At 43.8% G+C, this 22570-nt stretch overlaps 1 protein-coding gene across 2 annotated transcripts in view; it reads left to right on the top strand.

The window, feature by feature from the left end:
* Nucleotides 1–22570, top strand: part of Cacna2d3 (calcium voltage-gated channel auxiliary subunit alpha2delta 3) — an 807286-nt gene that overhangs the window by 414828 nt on the left and 369888 nt on the right. For both annotated transcript variants that reach the window (XM_021202917.2, XM_029541665.1), the window contains exons 10-11: nt 564–653; nt 7861–7974. In XM_021202917.2, the coding sequence (XP_021058576.1) occupies nt 564–653; nt 7861–7974 (204 nt within the window). The remainder of the gene's footprint in view (nt 1–563; nt 654–7860; nt 7975–22570) is intronic.

The raw sequence follows: 22570 nt of genomic DNA, 5'->3' as shown, positions 1-22570 counted from the left end.
GGGGCGGGGGGGTGGTATAGGGAACTTTTGGGACAGCATTTGAAATGTAAATAAAGAAAATAATAATAATAATAAAAGAATGGCCTGTGGATATGTCTGAATCTAGGGGACATTCTTGACTAATAATTGGTACTGTAGGGTCCAGCCCACTGTGGCTGGTGCCAACCCTAGGCAGGTGGTCAAGGGTTGTTAGAAAGCATCTAAATAAGTCATAGGAACAACAAAGTAAGTAGCCTTCCTCCTGCTTCAGGACCCTGCCTTGAGCTCCTGCCCTGCCTTCTTTCGGTGATGGTTTTTGATCTGGGAGTTGAAGGGCGAAATAAAGTCCCACAGTTGTGTTCTGGTCAGAGAAACATATTCAGACACAGTGGGGGCCCTGTGGACTGGTGTGAGATGCAAAAGGCTTGAGGAAGCCTTGTAAGATAAGAAGAGGTGGTGTCAGTACTGACTCCAAGAAGCAGTTGGAAGTATGGCAGAAAAGCTGGGGAATGAACTGATAATAGGTTCCATGAAGAGGAGACACTTACAGAGTTAGAATGGATTTTTCTGCATTCTTGTTTCAGCACTTCAGGGAGCATTTGGACAAACTTTTTGCCAAAGGGATTGGAATGCTGGATATCGCACTGAACGAGGCTTTCAACATACTGAGCGATGTAAGTACACCTTTTACCCACTTTTCTCAGACTCAGCACTAGATGGGGTTTGTAGAAAGATGAGGTCAGTGTTATTTTCTATCCTGGAGTGCTCTGAGAGGAACAGACACAAACTGGGATTTCACCACATCTGGATCAGGGTGTGAGCTCTGCAGAGCAATGCTGTTGTCATTTTGCATGTGAGCAATTGGAGGGTCAGGGTGGTGGGTCCCTCAGCAGTGCACAGTTGGAGGGTCAGGGTGGTGGGTCCCCCAGCGGTGCAGAGCTGGAGGGTCAGGGTGGTGGGTCCCCCAGCAGTGCACAACTGGAGGGTCAGGGTGGTGGGTCCCCCAGCAGTGCACAACTGGAGGGTCAGGGTGGTGGGTCCCTCAGCAAGGCATAGTTGGTGTGTGGGAGATAATTAATTTGTATTCCAGGCTTGGGCTTTCTATGATTCTACTTTGTCACTCAGTGAAATCCCAGCCTAGATTTGGGTTTTCCATACATTGTCACACTGGCACTTGAGTCAAGAATTGTCACAACACCTAGAGTTTCTTTTATCAATGACATGCCTGGACACAAATCAAGCCATTTTGGTCTCAATCCAGAGAGAGTCTTTTCCTCCTGAGGAGGAAACAGAAAAACCAGGAAGAAGGTATCTATATCTACTCAGCTTCTCCACTATATAGCCAAAGCCAGCATCTCTTGACTGCAGGTGATTAGAGAGTGTGCAAGAGTTCATATTCTGAAGCTGGGATGCACCAGTAAAGTGTTTACCAGCATATACAAAGCCTTGGGTTTGAAGCCAAGTAATATGCAAACTGTGCATGGGGCGGACACCTATACAACTGGGCAGTGGCGGCAGATGAATCAGAAGTTCAAGGTCATCTTCAGCTAGATAGGGAGTTCAATGCCAACTTCAGCTCCAGGAGTCAGTCTCTTTTGCTCTGTCCCTCTGTCCATCTGTCTGTCTCTCTCCCTTTCCCTTTCCCTTTCCCTCTCCCTCTCCCCTCTCCTCTTCTCTCTCTCTCGCTCTCTCTCTCTCTCTCTCTCNCACACACACACACACACACACACACACTTCATGTTTAGAGAGCACATCTCTGTGAATAGCATGGCAATAACTTATGAACCCCTGACTTGGGCAGAGGGCAAGCTGTTCCTTCACATCAGTTCAGAACCAGACAGGTGGCTTCCCAGAGCTTGGAGCTCTCGATCTCTGAAGTCCTGAATTTATTGGTCTCTTTCTAAGAAGTAATACTTACTGAAAGACTTGTCACGATTTGGAAATTCAGTCTTTTTAGCTCAAGAACTACTCTGAGCTGCAAGGGCTTGCTGGATGTCTTCCCCGTGGCTCATCCTTGCTTTCCTGTTGTGGGGGAAGAGGGGGATGGGTTAGGGATCTGTTAGGTACTTGGGTTTGTGGCCCTAGGTTGGCTGAGTGGGGAACCAGTGTGTGATGCTAAATAATAGATTCTCTGCCTCAGTGGTGTTTTCTTACCTAGGGAGGCAGATGTGTGGTGTTTCCTGGAGACACATACAGAAATGCCTATTCATCCTACACAGGGTGTGTGCAACTCAGAGAAAGCATTCCATCTAGGTCCAACTTGCTGAACATTTTTTATTATTGTTGTTGTTACTTCTAGCTGCGCACATGACTCAAAGGAGGTAAACGACCAAGAATTCCTATCGCCACATGAGAACTATGTCCCCAATGAGTTCCCATTACCTTTCCAGACTTGGCTGTCAGTGCATTGTCCTGCTTCTTTCATTGCTAGGGCTCCAGACTAAGTTATTCTATGTGTCACGGAAGCAGCAGACGGCTAAGTCCCACCTGGAAGAAATTTAAGAATATGCCTAATAAAAAGAGAGTTACTCAGGCAAGGGGTGAGACATACTGTGAAGAATCTAAATGAGATCATATTTTAGCTCCAGGATGTACCAGATAGGATTATAGTTAATAAGATAAAGCAAGAGTTGTAAAAGAAGTTAGGGTATTTACTTTTTTTAAAAGCTTATGGTCTTGTTTATGACTTGTCCAGAAAGTATCTAGGATAAGTGTAAATCCATACTAGACTTTCCTATCGGCTTGCGCTTTAAGCATGGTTCATTGCTATTTTATTAGCCTTATTAGAAAATATTTTTACATAAAGTAGCTCATTATCAGCACCTTCATGGTGATTCTCATTGACTGTGATAATGCTCGATTTGCAGCTAGTGAGAAGCTTCATGTAGACTTTAGTCTTAGGGGCTCCTCCTTCTTCCACATCTCTAACCCCCAGCCTTCCTAGACTGTCTCAAAGCAGCTCTCTCTTCCTGTCTGAGACTTACCACTTGCATGGCCTTTCATCTATCCCTTCTCCTGTTTTCTTTGTCTATAGCATTTATATTTACTTACTTACTTATTTATTTATTTTCCCCTCCATTCATCAGTTTCCTTTTCAAATGTTCCTGAGCCAGTGTTAAGATAAATGCTGATTCTCCAAGATCTTCAACATAGGGTTGTGTGCAAGTTGGGGATCCACCTTGATTCTGGAGAATTGCAATGTACTCACATCTGTATTTTCACTTCATTCCAAAACTTAGGTACATGTTTGCAAGAAGGTCCACAGTACTTGCAAAAATTAAAAGCTAGGAGAAATCCTGAAAGGTAGTGGCATTTCAAAAACATGTGTTTATTTCAGTACTCAAACTGTCAGGTTTGGGAATACTTTATATCATAAACTTAATAGTAACATCTTGTAATTTGCATCCACTAAGCATAATACCCTTTATATCCTCTGAAATATTGTGTGTACACTGTCAAGAGATCACCAAGACCTAGAGAAACACCAGTGTGGGTGGCTTTTCCCCACCTCAAATCCTTGTTAATAATTTATCACACTCATGTAAATATGTAAGTATATATTATTGTTTAAGTATGCATGTATGCATAATTGTGTATCTGTGGAAGCCAGAGTACAATTTGTGGGAGTCTTTTCTCTCCTTCCACCATGTGGGTTCCCAAGATTGAACTCCATTAGACTTGGAAGCACATACCTTTTATCCACTGAGCCATCTGATTGGCTTCTGGTATTTTAAACCGTGAAACTTTCTACCTATCGATATGGCTGATCTTTACCTGTTGAAACTCTATGGAGTCTGGCCAGTCAGTCCCTACATGGACTACTCATCAATCCTAGACAGCAGGAAACAGCCCTAATGAAGGCTGCCAAATGTCTATGCTGGAAAGTGACTGCAGTTGGCACTGTATTCCTCTGAGTGCACAGTCGTCTTATAGAGAGACATTTCCACCCCATCCCTTAGACAAACACAGAGATGCTTAATCTCCCATGAAAATGAGGCTTTATCTATTTTCCACTTCATCAATGTGGCCTTTAAGTGATAAAATTCTCTTTCGGTGGGTTCTGTCTGCTTCTGCAAGCCTGTGTAAAATTAAGGAGCTGTTCTACACACACACACACACACACACACACACACACACATACACACACACACACACACACACAATTCCCATGCACATGCTCATTGGGATTGTGACTGACTGGAGCTTCAAATGGCTCAGAGGTTGCAAAAATTAAATGGAATTTATTCTGTCTTGCAATTACCAACATTTCATTTTTGGTATTTGCTCAGATGACTTAAAGGCTCATGGCCATTGATACTCATGGCTTTGAAAGAACATTCAAATAAACTTCTAAGCCCTCTCCAGTTATTGATCTCTACTCCATTCATTAGACTCCACAAAGAACACAGAACCAGTTTGCTACAGTAGTTAACATCTACCTTGTCATGTGACAACCGCAATTATCTTTTTTGGCGATGAATGTGATCTTTGCCGTGATTACCTTTAAAAATTTTTTTTCTTAGCCAATTAAATAAAATTCAGTGACATTTCAAAGACTGTTAATCACAACCAAATGCTCTAAATGTCAGGATGCATTGAAAGTTTCACTGCTAACTGATGAATCAGGGAGCTAATTGTAGTTCATCATCAGGCCTGTGTCATTGTTATTATTATGGAAAACACTTTCATCACTCTCCCTATTCAATGAAAAAAAAAAAAGTTCTAGACAAACATGAAGGGAAGAGATATTACTCATCAAAGCATTTGAATTTAATTGCGTTCCTCAAAAATCCTTTAAGTCCACACTGCTTCAGAGGATATGCAAGGGGCCCTGCTTGAGAGGAAAACACAGTCTTTGTTAATAAATAGCTCCTGGGGCCTCGATCTTTAATCCACAGCACTCAGATACCCCCATTTCTCTCCCTTTCTTCCCCTTTGTTGGGAATGTTTCTTCTAAGACGGTTTTGAATGAGTTCCTGGAATAGCCCCAGTCCCTGCTCTCTGAAGTCTCTGTGCCCTGAAGCAGGCATGGATTTTATTCTGAAGCTTGCTGTGGGCTTTACAAAGACTGGGAGAAGGGGGTAGAAGATAGCCTCTCTACCCATCACCTCCACAAACAACATCACCTCCAGGAGGCCAGGCTTGGAGGCTGTGCTTTCTTACTGAAGTAAAAGAAGAAAGACACTACCGTGAGAGAATCTCAGTGTTGTCTCAGTGAGGAGGACGAGGCAGTTTAATTATTCACATTTAGGAGGTGGAAAAGAGCCTCCTTGGTTGACCTATGGTGAGAGCCGGAAGGCAGGAGTGAGTTCAAAACTGGGAGGCCATGTCTTGGATCAGGGAGTCAGAGACACTGAAACCCATGTTTACTCTTATTACTTGCTTTCTCAAGAATGGTCTTCATCTTTTTACATTATTTTTATATTTTTATTCACTTTATGTCTGATCACAGCCCCCTCCCTCCTCTCTTCTTGTTCCCACCCTTACAAATTTCTGACCCCATTGTCCCCTCCTCTTCATCCCAGGACATCTGTTCCCTGTCATCATCTTGGTCTCGTTTGAGGACAGCAGTCTTGGTGATTGGTGATCTTGGGACCTCCCATTTGGCTCTGCCTCTCAGATCCATACCACTTCTTTACTCAACTATACTAAAAGTCACTCCTGCAACTCAGGGACAATTGGAGAACATTCTCAGAGCATAACAGTCACTATCTGCTCAGGAACTCCCCTAGCATTGCTGAAAAGCTATGGAGTGCAGACTGTGCCCAATGTAGGTATTGTGGCTGCTCTGCCCATGCTCAATGCCAGCTGTTAGAAGTCCTTTCTCCATGGGATACTCATTACCTCTCTGGACCTCAGCCTTCCTTGGTTCATGCTACTACCCTGGTACACAATGACCATTTAATCTCTGTTATAACAACTACGTAAAGATGTTGTTATTCTCATGTTACAAATGGAAAAATGGATCGTCTGGGAAGAGAACATCTCAGGAACACATCTGGTTCTGGAGTAGAATTGAGGACTTTCCACTGTGTCATGATTTTCCATAGGTGGTTATAGCTTGCTCTGTCCTAATAAGGCCTCAGAGTAATTACACCAATCCATCCATCCATCCATCCATCCATCCATCCATCCATCCATCACCTACACATACATACATACATACATACATACATACATACATACATACAGTTATTTATGGTAAACATATCAGACTTGTAAACAAATAAAGACTAGACATTATTATCTTCTATTTGAATGTCTTATTTGTTCCCTAGGTCACTATGGACCAAACAGAAAGGCTAAGGGTATTCTTCATTCTCTCCCAGTTTGGTCACGACATCTAACACATTCTTTGCTGAGGTACCATCCTTCTCTAGGCAAGTCCTTTTCCACTGAGCCACAATCCACCCTCCATTTCTTCCCACTCCACACACCTCTAAGACAGATTTGTGTTCTTGTTGTTTTGGTTGTTGTTAAGACAGTTCTTTTTTTTTAAAAAAAAAAAAAATTGCTTTCTTAGTGAAGTCTTCCCTGAGAATAGTGTGTAAAACTTTCCACTCCCTGTTCTCCTTCTCTGTTTCCTCTTTCTAGAATTATCATCGTCAGGGACATAATATACTTTTCTATGCATTTTCAAAGAGAATCCAAAATTAAGTGAAGGGAGTGATTTGGGCGTGTTTCACCCCCAGTAACACTCATGCTTTTGAGCAAATGAATAAGCAGGAGATTGTGGTGGAAAGAGTGTTTGCTGCTGAAGGTTAAAGACATATTATATATGCCAGTGCCTCAGGATTGCTGTATAATTTGGGGGTTTTTGAAGGACTTGGTGTCGCCTTGACTTGCATTATTAATAGCATTCACTACCGAATCTTCTCACCTCCACTTCAGAGGAAGGATAGGCTACTCTGGTTATTATGTGTGCTCACTTTTAGGTCTTACTCAGGAAGGCTGGGAGCTTTGTGTGTGGTACAGAGATCAAACCCAGGGCCTCACACATAGAAGGCAAGAAGTGATCTGCCACTGAGCCACATCTCATGCCCCCATGCCCATGATGTGACTTTTGTTTGTTTGTTTGTTTGTTTGTTTGTTTTGAGAGCAGAGACTCAACCTGAAATCCAGACTTGCCTGGAAACATAGACCAAAATGACCTTGAACTTGCATCAATCCTCCTGTCCTTCTGTCTCCCAAGAGCTGGTATTTCAAGCATATCCTCTGTCCCTGGCTATGAGTAGGAGCTTTTAAAACATGTGAAGTGGGATTTGCACACTAGCAAGTACAATCTGGAATTTCCAGCACCTCACACACACTAACGGACGCATATAAAGCCTTTATGCTAAAACATGTATTTTAAGTTCATTGTTCAAAAAGAGTACTTAACCTTGCAATGTTCCTTATCACTTTCCTAACTTGATTCTTGTCTAAAACCTGTTTCAATTTCTAACATACATAACATTCTGTATCTATCTATTCCACTCCCTCAGATCAGCCTCATTCAGATTTGAAAGAGTTGTTACCTCTCTCAGCCTGCTGCCCTTCCTAATGTACTCTAAGAAGTCGTTGGCCAACTCTGCAGTGGCTTGTTTTCGGCCGTGAGGGTGGTGTATGGGGGTAGAAGAACTTAGGTAGACTACACACACGTTTTAGAATTTCCCCCCTTGCCTTGGTCTGCAGTTCGTTCCAACTTCTACAATTGCAGTTTGTCATTCTCCGAGGACAAAGGTGACCCAGGTGAAGTTACTCCTGTGGGTTACATTGGCAGTATACAACAAACTCTTGGGTTTTGAGAGGATTCCTAAACTCGAGACCATCTGCTGTGGAAGTCTTGTGGATACACAGACTCTCTGACATGTGCTTTATTTTAGATATTTCTTCCCACAGTTCAACCACACTGGACAAGGAAGCATTTGCAGCCAGGCCATCATGCTCATAACTGATGGGGCGGTGGACACCTACGATACCATCTTTGCAAAATACAATTGGCCAGACCGAAAGGTGAGTTGATACCGACACCATCTGTGCAGTGGTGCCCATGGCCAGCATTTGTTGGAACCTCCAGATCACCCGCAGATAAGTATCCCATGTTGGCTTAATCTCATAATAACCTATGGTTTCTCAGCCTGTGTTTGTGGGTTGACCAAAATCAAATACTATGGCTTTTGTAGATTTTGAAATACATCCGGTTTTGGAGAGAATGAGGGAGCCTGTGAAGATGTGTTTAACGTGATGTGTGAAAAGATCCATCCTTTTGTTGGGCAGTGTTTCCCGTTAGTTTGTTTTCCTTGAATTCCCTGGTGGGCCCTGAATGTCTAAAACATCAGGTTGACAGCAGTGGCCTCAAAGCCATCTCCTCAAATATGCTTGCTTCCATAGGACTTTCTGTGACTCACTCTACTTCTTCTCTCTGGTCCTGGGCACAGTTCTCTGCACTTGTCAAAGCTTGTTTGTCTTCTCTTATAATTACTTCTTAGTTTCCAAGTAGAATCAATGAATTATTATTTTTTAACCTTTTGAACCCATTCATTAGGGCATCCATGACTGACATCAATATTTTTTAGGAACCTAATGGTTTGGTTTCTCAAAGCTGGTAGCCAGTTTAGTTTCCCTGAGGGAAGGTTTGTGGATATTTGGACCCTATCCCACACCTATTTCTGGGAGCTGTCTTCGTAACTGATGTTTTAAAACATGTTCCACTAACGGGTACACAGCAATGAACTGGCCACTGGGAGTCACTTCTATGATAGGATTTCAGCTGGGAACAAAGTCAGGCAGAGAAAGTTCCCAGGGCATCTTCTGCTCCCTGTGTTATCCTGACTATTTATAGAGGAACATGAGACAGCCCAGGCCCTGCCCACCTTCCCTTCTCTGTTTTGTATGTTTGGTTTATAGGACATAAACTAACCTAACTAAGCTCATTTGTCAAAAAGAAACGGAAGGCACCCATACTTTCTGCCATGCCCAAGGAACATGGATATTGTGGGACTACAACAGGAAAAGTTGTTTCATCTTATGGTTGTCAATCTTGACCTATGCAGGTCTCTGATCCATGTAAGATCTTACTTCTTACCTAACCAGTAAATCTTGTGATTAAAGCTACATGTGTTCTGTACAGCATAGTTCCCTAAAGGGATTGCCTGGTACCTAACCTTGGGAATAGCCATCACCTCTGAAACTAGGGGGAAACTGGCAGTGCTTGGTTTACTGGGCGTAGCTAGGATGCTGGCATGGTACCTGTAAGGATATCCAGGAGTAAGTGTGACCCATAAGAGGCAAGGAGTTTAGAGCCTAACCCTCAAATGAGATGGAAGTTCCCTCTTGGATTTGACACTAGAAATTAGATGCTAGTATCTAGGATCTAATTAGGGTAGTGTCTTTTCAGGACAGACAGAGATCACATTCACTTTTAATGAGCATATATGGTGTGTAGAGAGGAGGAGGATGGACATCCTTGGGTCCCTGTAGGACCCAGCACAATAAGAGTTTGAATAAATAGTCTTGTAGCAACGGGACTTAGTGGTTGAGGGTACCAGCTGGAAGTCCAGCAGCAGAAAGTGAGAGTAGGGTCGTAGATGTTTTACAGACAAAATAGAAAGTTCACAGAGGGCCTGACATCACACAGCATAGTGAAGGATGTTCTGCATCATTTGGGGATTAGAAATAAAAAAAGAGGAAAGTGGTGGGCCTTTTATAAGCATCCCCATTTTTGAATATTATCCATTATGTATGGCATGTGTTGTGCTCTATAAATCTCTACAATTTGGTGATCATGGACAGATAGCAGTTTCCCAGAGATGTTGGCACTGAAACATTCTGACCTTGCTTATAAGGAGAGATAATGGCTAAAAGATACGAAGCCCTAAGTCTTCAGATGAAATACAGATTTCTCATATCTTTTCCTAATGAGCAATCCTGACTGTCAGCCTGGTGTTGTGATGATGTACTGTAGCGAGGGTTCTTTAAATGAAGGAGCTTCTTCTCTTACAAAATGTCAAGCTGGAGCAGAAATTATTTCTGTAGTAAGTAGGCCTTTTATTACTTGAAATTAATAGTGCACCTCTCCCTGCCCTTCAACCCCAGGGTGGAGAATTCCATGACATTCATATGCACATATGATCTCTGCTTTATGAACTTCCTCACGAGGGTACAAGTGATAAACTTACATAGCACCCCAATATGATTTAGCACCTCAGTAAAATAAGATGATGTGGAAGGTCTAAGCAGTCATCTTTCTCTATTATTTTGAACACTAGCTATTTAGTAAAAAGTTGTGTCTGACATGCAGTAATTGGCAATCTTTGAGAAATAAAAACAGGAAGTGCAGTCAGGAGCGAGAAAGATGATCATAAGAGTGGAACGTGATTCCCATAAAACAGTAGTTCTCAGACCTAACTAAACCCCAGCCCTACCTGGAGGGCTGCTTCCTATACATGACCCAACCTGGGGCTTCTGACTCACTATGTGGGTGGGGCCTGAGAGGAAAGACACCAAATAGGTCACTGAATGAAGCCGATGCCATTGATGGAAACCCCACACCTAAGAGATAGCTCAAGAACCAGGGTCTCCACCACTCCTGCCCTCCTCTTTAGCTGTGCAAGACCTAATCTCTTGGTACAATACACTAGACAGATATATTTCTTGCCCTGAAGCCTGGTAATTTGTCAATTACTGGTCAACACATAGAGAAATGAGCCCTAAACTCCAGACTCCCTAGGACTTGTCTTAAGGAGGTAAAGGTCCAGTTGTACAATTGCTTCTTTTTCTGTTGGTATCTTTAAACACAAACACAAACACACACACACACACACACACACGTTTAGGGTTAGGAAATAGATATAGATATAGATATAGATATAGATATATCCCCTATTTTGAACAATACTGCCAGGAAGAGCTGGCAAAGAATGGTAAATTTCTGACTCCCACTGCTTTAGAGTTTATGTCCCATATAATCTCTTCCCCTTCAGTGGGGAAGATCCAGTGACTTGTTTTTAACCAGTAAAATCTTATAATTGTGAGGGTTTTTTTTCCCATTTCAACTAATGTGAGCTAATGAAATGGTGTTGTGGATGGGATTTTTTTAAACAAAAAAGGCTTAAAAAGGGCTAGGCCTAGAGATTCTCTTTGCTGGTGTGATGAAGTAGGGGAACCCCAAGCACATGGCACCATAGGCAGCTGTTTGGACCCAAGGGACCACCAGCTGATACCCAGAAGAAAGCTGGGCCATCCATGTTAGAGGCACAAGAAAAGGAATCTCCTTACTAGTGTGAGTGAACTTGGCAGTGGATTCCTACCACGTCAGTCTTTGGGATGAAAAACCAACCCATTCTCCATCTCACCTACTGCCTTAGGAAACAGTGCCAGTAAGGCTGTGTCCAGACTCCCAACCCCCAGAAGGGTGAGGTCAGAAATGCTTGCTGTTCTCAAGCACTCGGCTTTGGATACTTTGTTATACAGCAAGAGAAAACCAATCTAAGAAGCAAGGAGAAGATGGAAAACCATTTATCAGAACTATGCTATATGACATCCCATGTTTATTGTCATAAAATAGCAGTGACGCATTACTTCATGTGATCCCTGGATTTCCTAACTTGCCATGTTTGTGCTGCTAATGGTGTCAGGGGAGGTCAGTAGAAAAGCCACATGTGGTGGGAGCTGCGCCAGAGGCCTCAGGACTTCCCAAGATGGCCTCTCTCTCTCCACATAGTATCTAGTCTTACAGGGCATCTCTGGGTCCATTCCTCAGTATAGTTAACTGGACTTCTGTGTAGCAGGGCAGCTGGGTTTCAAGAAAGAGAAGGCAGGAGAAAGGTGAGAGAAGACTTGGGGACCCCCTGTGATTGTCACCGGTAAAAGCTGTTTAGTACTCACCTAGCCCCTCCTTGCTCAAAACAGCTGCATAATGGGACATCTTAGAGCACACTGGAGAGAAAAATACATTATTGGAGAAGCTGTGAAGGCAGCCTTATGACTGCCTACTCAATGTGTCCCTTGCCAGCATTTATTTTCAAGCACGGAAGTGAGGAGCTATTTATTCATTTATGAGACACCGTTTACTTTTGCTTAATACTCTTTGGTTAGTGGCTTAACACTAGCTCTTACACATTTGGAATAAAACATGAACTCCACAACGTGAGCAATGCTTGTTCCAGGATCTGCTCAGAACCAACGCTGCATACATTTAAATTGGGAAAAGGACCACGTCTGCCGCCATCGTGCACCTGATCCTCTAACTTACAGTGATTATTTCTTGTTACTTGTTAGTCCCCTGCAGTGCAAAAGATAAAGGGATCCTGATTGGACAGGTGAGAAGGGACAGGCTACGTGGGACACAGAAGGGATTGGCAGCCTAGCACCCACAAGTTTAATATGACTTACTGCCTGCTCTGGCAGAGTACAGGCTATGGATCACATGTACGTTTTCAACTCAAAACAAACAAAGAAAGGATCAAAAAGTCAAACAAACAACAACAGTGGGTTGGGGAGATGGTTCAGCCAGCAAGAGTTCAAATCCCCAGCACCTTTGTTTTCAAACAATGCTGGCTGTGTATGCTTGTCACCCCAGCAAATAGGAGAATGTCTGGGGAATAAGGCAAATAGAGCAAGACACCCGATGTCCTCCTTTGATTTCTGTATGCACATGCACTGGAATGAACACTTGTACACACATATGCACACATATACCACACACTAGTACACATACATATATACACAAAGATAAGTAGAACTTAAATAAAAACAAGAATACTTCATGATGAAAAGCACACGAAGATCACATTTCTGAGTCTGTAGGCAGGGTTATTTTAGCATGGGCAAGCCCATTTGCTCCCATATGGCCTGTAGCCGATGCCTGGGTTTGATTGTGACAGAAACTGACTGGCCCATGGAGCTTGAAATAGCTAGTGCACGGTCCTCTAAGATTGCTTGTGAATACCTACTCCGAAGGGTCTTCAGGGAAATTAGAGGAAGCCTTGTGTAACTGAGCATCGTTGAGAGCCCTCAGCATGGTGTGCTACACTGGATGCCTCTGAGGATGGTAGTGGCAGTCTGACCCTCCCTTTCCTGGGCTATTTTCTTCTTAGATAAACTGTAAAGCCACAGAATAAAATGGATAGGAGTGAGACCATAAGTGGAATATGTATGCTTTTCCTAGCTAGAGATCTCACCCCAGGATGCTGAGGACCTTACAGGTTTTCAGGAGTGTGGTATGTAAACCCAGGCCTTGCACTAGAACCAGAACCTGGAAGGATGGTCATTACAACCATTACATAGGATGCCCCCTTCTTTGGATGTCAGTGGTCAAATGTGTGGGTACATGGCAGAAGACCATGGATCAAAGGTCAGTGGGGTGACAAAGAATATACTAGAAAGAATCAGATTTCATCTTTGGCAAGACTTGGGAAACCAGAGATTGCCTTGTTGGTTTGGATTTTGTTAACAAAATGGCATTGCCTGGGTGGCTTATGAATAACAGTGACTTAAGCTTTGCAGTCTGAGAGCCAGGAAGTTCAAGACCAGGGTCCAGCATGAGTGGGACTAGTGTGGAGACTGCCACCTCATATCCTTACATGGTTCAGATCAGCAGGAGGAGGCCAGTGAACTCTCTCACGGCTTTGAATGGGAATTCCACCCTACACTTTTCCTGAAATGACTAATCATCTCCTTATGCTCCTAGAAACATCAGATCATGACCAAGACTTCAACCCATAAACTGGACAGATTCAAAAAGTTAGTTTGCAACCCTTCCCAAACATAAAAACAAGTAGCATCACTCTAACCCTTGTTACAGGGGAAGGACCAATCTACTCATGAGCTGCCAAACTTCATTTGACTTTTCGTTACCATTAGGGGTTGATATTTTGCTTGTACATTAAATAACAAATGACTCATTAACTTACTCTTGGTGTGTATAGAAGAACAATGCCTGGGTATTAAATGTGGATAACGACCCATCTTCCCTCTTGGATGTCATTGACCAATCCATTCTCACAGGACTCTGGATGGAGCAATAGAAATGGTTCTTGAATTCTCTGTTAACTTCCTCTTCATTCCCCAGACCCGGGATTTCCTTCAATAAATAATCAGTTTTAACCTGATCCCTTGTGGCCTCAATTCTTAAGATGACACTGATACCTGGAGGCAAATTTTTACTGCATGCAGAATGTTAGACAGTTCTAAACCTTTCAGGTGCCACTACATGAAATGAGAACAGTTATACATTTTTCTTAGAACACACTGAGGCACCAAGAGTCCACATAATTGATTTGAGTTCCACAGTAAGCAATTGATGGTGTTGGTCAGTGGCTCCTCAGCCAGGGCCTAAGCTTGATCCTTAAGGAACGTGCAGCTATCTTGAGGAAAAAGCAAAGTGAAATGACCAGATCCACACTGTACTCATTCTGTGGCATCAGGACAATAAGTGTGTCATTTGTCCTCACTGACCCCAGATGCTAAACAATTTTCAGGACAGCAGGACTTTGGGGTTCTGGAACCCCAGGACTGTAGGCAAGAGCAAGAGGAGAAAAATCATTTGGCCTTGGGACAATCTGTGCTTATCTGTGTGCTTAAATGTGATCCCTCTTCAGAAGGGAATTCAAAGGCAAGTGATGGTCCACTTGGAGCTTCCAGGTCCTTTAGGAGCTTCTGAAGAGGCTACAGGATGTAGGTCAGGGTGACTGCTTTTCTAGCTTGCACAGGCCCTATGTTTATTCCTTACACCAGAAAAGGAAGAAAACAGAAAGAGGGGAGAGAGAGGGAGAGAGAGAAATTGATTGATTCTGTTGGCGCTCAGGGTTCCTAGAGGATCCTTGGTGACCTGGTAGAGACCACCGGGAGCTGAAGCCAGTTTTAGAATGCAGTAAAGAGGAGACTTTGATTTAAGAAGGACCCCAGGGCATGTCTTCCAAGCACTTCAGAAGCATTGTTGAAGTCACCTAAGCTTAAAGCTGGTGCTCCCTAGACCTCTGACGAGACTGCATGGGGGCTTGCCCACACAGGGCTCCTTCCCTTGCTGATGTCTGCCTTGTCCTGTGGCATTCAGGACCATCAAAGGCTTAGCTTTGCCTCAGAGCCCCTCAGGAGGTTTGCAAAGCTCAGTGTCCCCACATCTCATCTTTCCATGAAGGCTACAGGACTCTGGGGGAGCACAGCTTCAGAGCAAAGTTAGGGCTAATTCTTTTTATTTTAATTTTTTATTATTTTATTTCTTAAAATTATAATATAATCACATCATTTCCCTCTTCTTCCATGTTCTCCCTCCAAACCTCACTTGCTCTTTTACAAATCAGCATGGCCTCTTTTTTTCTTTAATTGTTGGTGTCTGTTCCTAAGTACATACGCACAACCTTCTAAGTATGTGTAATATTATTTGTATGTATGTTTTCGGGGCTGACTATTTGGTACTGGATAACCAATTGGTGTGTTCCCTTTGGGATGGACTATTTCTTCTGCTCCCAGCGTTCCTTAGTTGCCAGAAGTTCTTTATGTAGAATGGACCTCCCACATCCACATTAGCATGTCTACTGTTGTCCTTGTCCAGGTCATTTTTAGGCAGTTCTGTTGCTGTGACACTATGGGTATAGCTTCTGACATTCCCAACAGGCACAAATCTTACAGAAAACTCTGTGTTCCTTTGGCTCTTATGATCATTTTGCTACCCTTTCATCAATAAACCTTGAGCCTTGGGTGAAGGAGCCGTGTTGTAGTTGTATCCATTGGGATTGGGCTCTACAACTCTGCATGTTGATTGGTTGTGGTTTTCTGTGATGGTCTCTATCCGCTGCAAAGTTTTCTTGATGCAAGGTGAGGGCTATACCTGTCTTTGGGTGTAAGGACAAATATATAGAATGTAGTAGGTATTATGCTGGTTTAGTAAAATCAAGATTTATGACTTCACTGAGTTTTCTGAGGTTTCTGGTACCGGGCTTGAGTCCCCTCTTGTTGAGTTGGAGGTTATCTCTAAAGGGTTAATTCTTTGAGAAACTCAGTCTTCCAATAATAAAGAGCCATTTGGAAGGAATATTTTTTTTCTTTTTCTTTCTAATTTCCATTATTTCCATGCCCGGCTTTCACCTTTGAGCAGATTAAAAGGAGATTGGATTTTCCAAAAATCACAGGCAACCCAAGGAGTTAAGATCATTATGTGTGTGTGTGTGTGTGTGTGTGTGTGTGTGTGTGTGTAAATAGTCCTCATATTCACCCCTACACTAGCTCTGTCTGTTTGTATCCTATAGGAACAGATTACTGTGGGACCTAGAGGGACTATTGGCAAAGGGACAATTGAAAATGGGGAGGGGGGCAGTTCATCATACAGTAACTGCTTGCTGGGGTCCCTTGTGCCTCAGGGTCTTCTGATGGAGCTCAGAAGTATGAGGTTGATACAAACCTATGAAGAACTCACAGGAAACTGAAACAGATCACAAATAACACCTGAAATCTGGTAAATCTGCCGAATAAGACAAATATCACTCCAGGATGGAGAGGGACAGGGTGGCCATTCTTATAGATGGACCAGGAAGGAAAACCTCTGGGGGGGGGGATCCTGGGTAACTGTAAGGAGCCATGAAGTAGGGCCAGGAAAAGCTGGGCATGTGGGAAAAGCTGAAGAATGTGTGGCTGAAGCTGGGAGTTACAAGGACTGTGCCGTGCAAGAGGTTGTCAGGGCCACAGGCGCCAGCATTGCTGAGCTTTAACGGGCTCATCAAAAAGCTGGGATGCTTCCTTGATACAAGAGTAGTGGTGAGGGTGTTATGGAGGATTGTGAACAGGAAATACACATGAACTCACAGCTTTGAGTTTTTGTGGCAGCTACGAGACAAAGACTAGAGTTACATGCAGTTTGGGGTAGGGGGACGTCATTGCCAGGTTTCATCAACCTTAGTGAGTGGCAGGAGTCAAGGTACTAGACCCTATTTTTCATGAATGCTTCAGGAGGCTGCTATCTCCCATTGATGTTTTATCTCAAGGTTCTGTTGAGAGGATCTCTCTTTATCCCGCCCACCCTTCTAATTCCCCCTGACTGCAGTCACACTGTGGTCTGGAAGTTTGGGGGTGAGTATATGTCTCTGCTGTAATTTTTTTTTCAAGGGTGATAAATCTTAAAGCTGTCTCAAAAAAGTAGCCGGAGCATTCATTACTCGTGGTTGGTCAACAGAAGGACAGGCAACGCATTCGCCATCCCCACAGCTAGCGCTCCTGTGGGCCTTCCTCACCGCTGAAGGCAAAGTCGAAATGGTTCATTGTCTCGCTGCTTATTTTTAATTACTTCTGCTGGTATGAGACATCTTGTGACTCCAGCAAGAAGAACATGACAAGACATGTTAGGAAGGAGACTCACGGAGGTGTGGCTGTGACAAGCCATTGAAAGAATGCCTAGGACTCCAGGGCTCCAGGCAGCCGGGTGCCACTTTTCTGCTGCCTCGGCTGCTGTGTCTCTTCCTGGGCTTGTTGGCCTTGGCTTCCACCCAGGTACCGCTGTCTTCCAAAAGCAGATGAAGGTAGTGTACATTCCCACCAGGTGACTCCACCATCTCGCAGTGGGGGACTATCTGAGTAGCCTCTACCCACTGTGCTGGGAAAGTCTGAACCCCTCTGCTTACTGTACCTCATTGTCCAGTGTTTTGCTTTGCCCCATGTGAAGCTCTCTTATTGAAACCCCCTTCTTTTTATTTATTTATTATTTTTAAAACAAGGTCTCATTATGTAGCCCTGGCCAGCCTAGACTCTGATTGTAAGTCTTATTTAACAAGTGAAATATTTTGTCTCAAATCGCAAAGTATGGCCTGATTCTCATAGGATCTTACCCACTCATATTAGACAGTAACCCATGGCCTCTGCCCTGTCACTGTGGTACCTTGGAGTCACTAAGGCATTGATAAATGAGGGCTTATAAGAATGGTTGTTAGCTTCCTCTGGCTGCAGCCAGAGCCCTGCTCTCTGAGTACTATTTTTCTGAGTGTTAGCCACACTTTGAGAGTTATGAGGGTGTTAGTGTCCTGCCATGACTCGGTGAAGAGCATCTGTCCAAGCTGGAACTTGATGAGAAGAAGTTCCATGAGAAGAACTGGACCATTACCTGGACCAGTTATATCTGCTACAGAAAGGATCCATGGGAGTGGGTTCCTGACTCTCAGAGAAGGAAACAGTGAAGCTAGGTTGCAGCTTTTTGGGAAAAGATGGCTGATTTGAATTTGATTCTGCCAGTATTGGGAAAACTTCCACCTAGTAGCATCACTGTTGGCAGAATCAAAACTGTCCCTGCCCAGGGGAAGCAGCCTTGTTGGAAGGAAAGGCACTGGGAACAAGGGCCACCGAACTTTCCTTTCTGTTGCTGCAATAAACACATAGACCAAAACAGCTCAGGAAAGGAAAGGTTTGTTTGGCTTATACATCCAGGTTATAGTCTATTATTGAGAGAAATTAAGGCAGGAACTCAAATCAGGCTTCTCACTATTTCGTATAATACTACTTCAGACTCAACCTCAATGCCAAGAAGTACAGAAGGAATTATGCAAGGCAGTGGTTGCTATCTGGCTTGCAGATTAACTTATACTCACCTAGTTCGCATGTACAGTTCATGACCACCTGCCTGGGGTTGGTGTCACCCAAGTTAGGCTCGGCCCTCCCACATTAATTAACAATTAGTGTCCAAGACAATACCCCACAGACCAACAGGCCAATATGGTCTGGTAAATTTCTCTATTTAGACTTCCTTCTCAGGTGACTCTAGACCAGTGATTCTCAACCTTCCTAATGCTGTGACCGTTTAATATAGTTCTTTATGTTGTGGTGTCCCATAAACATTAAATTGTTATTGTTGCTACTTCATAACTGTAATTTTGCTACTCTTATGAATTGTAAATATCTGATATGTAGGATATCTGATATGTGACCCCCCTGGGAAAGGCTAGTTAGACCCCCAAACGAGTTGTGACCCTCAGTTTGAGAACTGCTACTCTAGACAGTGGCATATTAACAGCTAAAGCTAACTAGGGTATCCATCAGGAAGCCAATGGGAAGGATAACTTCCCCTCCTTTCTGCACTGGTATAGCCTACCTGTACTGGTCAAGACCCTGGCCAGGAACAGCTGGCAGAGTAGAAGTCTTGTCTGCAGAGTCTCGAACCAGCCATATAAAGCACTTCTGAGATGTATTCATTTATTAGCTGGTACACTCAATGATAATTGAAACCTGTCAAGTAAGTTCTGTGTCCTTTGACCATCACTGACAGTTTTTTTTTCCTCTTGGACTAGAAGGTAAGGCACTTAGGTGGGATGGGAACAGAGAAATACTACCTAATGGAATGAGGTAATGTCTGCATGCTAACATTTTTCTCCATCTTGAATTGGGCTAATTATCCACACCATGCAGTGTTGCCAAGAATCAAATAGGATAGTGTGCTAAACCTGGAAAGGAAGCTTCTGTGGGCCTACATCCTCCTTCTAGATAGTAGGACACTGCCAAGGCTCCCTCAAGCAAACTGGTCAAGCCCTATCTTGTGTGTTCATTGTTGCATCCCATGAGCTATTGCTGCCTTTATTATAGAACCTCTCAAGGAGGAACAGGAACAGGAGGGCACAATCCTCATGCCCCCAGCCTGCTCACAGTGACATGCCTAGTGTGGGGAATGAGTGGTCACATGCTTGGTGACTAGTTAGTAAGTCCCCCTCCCCCACACCATTCACACCTTCACTAAGTTGCAACCAAACCCCCTCCCCTCTTTGCTGAGGGATGCCTCCTTTGTGGCCTGTTCTCCATGCAGTAGCCAGAGAGACTTTTTCTTTTTAAAATTCCCAGGTTTAGGTCTCACTGATATACTATAAACAGCATGTGACTAATACATGCAATTGGCATACTTGGGCATTTGTATATTCTCATCTTGACCACAGTCTAGGCAAAAAGCAAACATATTTATCACCACCAGAGCTCTCATGACACATCTCCTCTCTCCAGATGTGTACATCACCACACATCTCCAGCAATCCTCAGGAGCTCATCCTTTGCTATTTTTTCAAGTGTGTGTGTGTGTGTGTGTGTGTGTGTGTGTGTGTGTGTGTGTGTACACACGTGCATGTGTAGAGGGGGGTAGTCTTGCCTGCCATAGTATGTGTGTAGAGATAAGGTGACAACTATTGGGAGTTTGTTGTCCTTTTCCAATATGTGGGGCCTGAGGATTGAACTTGGGTCATCAGACTTGGCTACAAGCCCCCTCACCTGCTAAGCCACCTTGCTGGCCTGTGGAACTTCCTCATATGATTTCTTTTGAACAACTCCCCATCCCTCTCCACCACTGCTTCCCAGCTGTGGGTCACAGTCTACAGCCTCTTCTGAACCCAGGGACCTGTGCTCGCTAGGCAAGTGCTCTACCACTGAGCTAAATCCCCAGCCTACAGCCTCTTCTGGTAGATGCCTTGACTCTTGTTGGATCACGTGAGAGAGAACATGCAGAATTTGTGCTTTGATGATTTGTTTGATTAGCTTGGCCTCTCCCAGGTCCATCTGTATTGTGGAAGATGCAGTAGCATCCTGTTGATATGCATGATACATTGTCTTTCTCCATTCCTTCACCTGTAAACATTTGCATTGTTCTCATATGCTGGTCACTGTGAATAATGTTGTAATGCACGTAGGAGGACATCAATATTTTAGAAATCTCGATTTCAGTTCTTTTGGTTCTATTCCCAGAAATGGGATTGCTGTCCATGGGTGGTTTTGTTTTTATTTTTAAATACCTTCCAAACTCTTTTCCATTAGGAATGTACCAGGTCACACCCTATCACTGCACCGGGGTTCCCTTTTCTTGAGAGCACTTGTTATATTACCACATAACAAGAGTGATGGGAGGGCCTTGAGTCTCACTTCTCCCTGAGATGGCTGTGCTGAGGATCTTTTCAGACACTGTGTCATTCATATGTCTCCTCTAAGATCCTGTCTACACAAGTCTTTCATTCTTTTCTTAATCAGGTTGCTTTTGCTTTAATTTTGCTGTTTAGTTGACAGAGCTCTTTATGTATTTGGGAAATTAACCCCATATTGGACGTATAGTCTGGATGCAGTTTATTTACAGTTTGGATTTGTCTTGACAAAGCATGAGCAACAAAACCACCACAACGAAACTAGACAAGTGGGGCTCCATCAAACTGAACAGGATCCATGCAGCATAAGAAATAGCCCACAGAAAGCAAAGCCCACGGGATAGGATGGGCTTCTGGAAACTCGATACAGATGGTACCCTTGATCTTCCTGCAGGGCCTCCATTGGTGGCTCTCTCTGGTCCATGAAGACCAGATCCCATTCTTCTCAGCTGCTGCCCCTTGTGCCGTGAGCCCTCTGCTCAACTCTCTGCTCCCAGCTACTCTGGGACATGTACATCTCCTATATCTTCTGCTTGGCCCTTGTCCCCAGCTTCTGCACTGACCAGCTCTTTAAGTTCTCTTTCTGTTGTTTTACTGCGGACTACATGGCTGAGGTTACCCTAGTCTTCCTTACAGATTTCCTTTTCTGTGCCTCACTTCTCAACTTAGACAGAGAAAGACCTGCGACGGTGAGTTGTGCTTGTCAATCTCATCCGTGAGAAGCCGAATGCTCTGAGATTGGGGTATGTCTGCTATGCTGGTCACATGAGCAGCATGTTACCTGGCATGTATCACGTCTTGAGGTCTTCCTGGATGCTAGTCAATCACACGCATTGCCCTGTGCAAGCATCAGTTTGCTGCTCCTGGCAAGAAGCTTTCAATATTGTTATGGGTAGTAGACTCCTTTAGAGCTAAAGGAACAAAGTTAAAGAACTTACCTGCGAAGCCCATATCTGCGGCCTCGTCCCTAGCACATGCTGCTGGTCTGAGAGCCCTGGGTGGACAGAAAGCACAGCCGGCCTAGTACTTCCCTCTGTTTGAGCTCTCTTGGGGTGGGGACACTTAGGGCGTACCCAGGGACTCAGTAAGAGTCTCACAACATCTCCTGTTCTACATGGCGGTGAATTAGCTTTTAGAAAGCCTACTGTGGAAGGAAGATGTGGCAGATTTCTGAATTCGAGGCCAGCCTGATCTACAGAGTGAGTTCCAGGACAGCCAGGGCTGCACAGAGAAACCCTGTCTCAGAAAAAAAAAAAAAAAAAAAGGAATGTCATTCTACAGTGCCTTGAACTTCTCCATAGCACTGATTCCAACAGTGACCAGTATCTGGCACTGTTCTCTCTGAAGTGTTTGTCTTCTCCAACAGACAGGGAAGTTTCTAGGGTTTTCCCCCTAAGTTTTGAACTGGTAAAATGCCTGTGAAGAGTGGAAGAATAACTGGATTTAAGTCAAGCCAAGCTTTCCACCTCTGCCTGTGAGTTATGGACTCTACTGCTTACTAATGCTGTGTACCAAGGGGATGGTTTACTCTTTAAACTTGATCCTAGCATCCCAACAGGAAGGATGCTGAATCCCCGAACCTGGCATAATCCTTGCACAGTACAAGGTCTTCAGCACAGATGGCATATTAGCTTACTTAGCCATTTCTGCTTCTGCTTCTGTTTCTTCTTCTTCTTCTTCTTCTTCTTCTTCTTCTTCTTCTTCTTCTTCTTCTTCTTCTTCTTCTTCTTCTTCTTCTTCTT

This window comes from Mus pahari, chromosome 8 (genome assembly GCF_900095145.1).
Source record: "Mus pahari chromosome 8, PAHARI_EIJ_v1.1, whole genome shotgun sequence".
Taxonomy (NCBI): domain Eukaryota; kingdom Metazoa; phylum Chordata; class Mammalia; order Rodentia; family Muridae; genus Mus; species Mus pahari.
The sequence above is the reverse complement of the archived record's forward strand: the minus strand, read 5'-3'. Positions and strand labels throughout refer to the sequence as shown.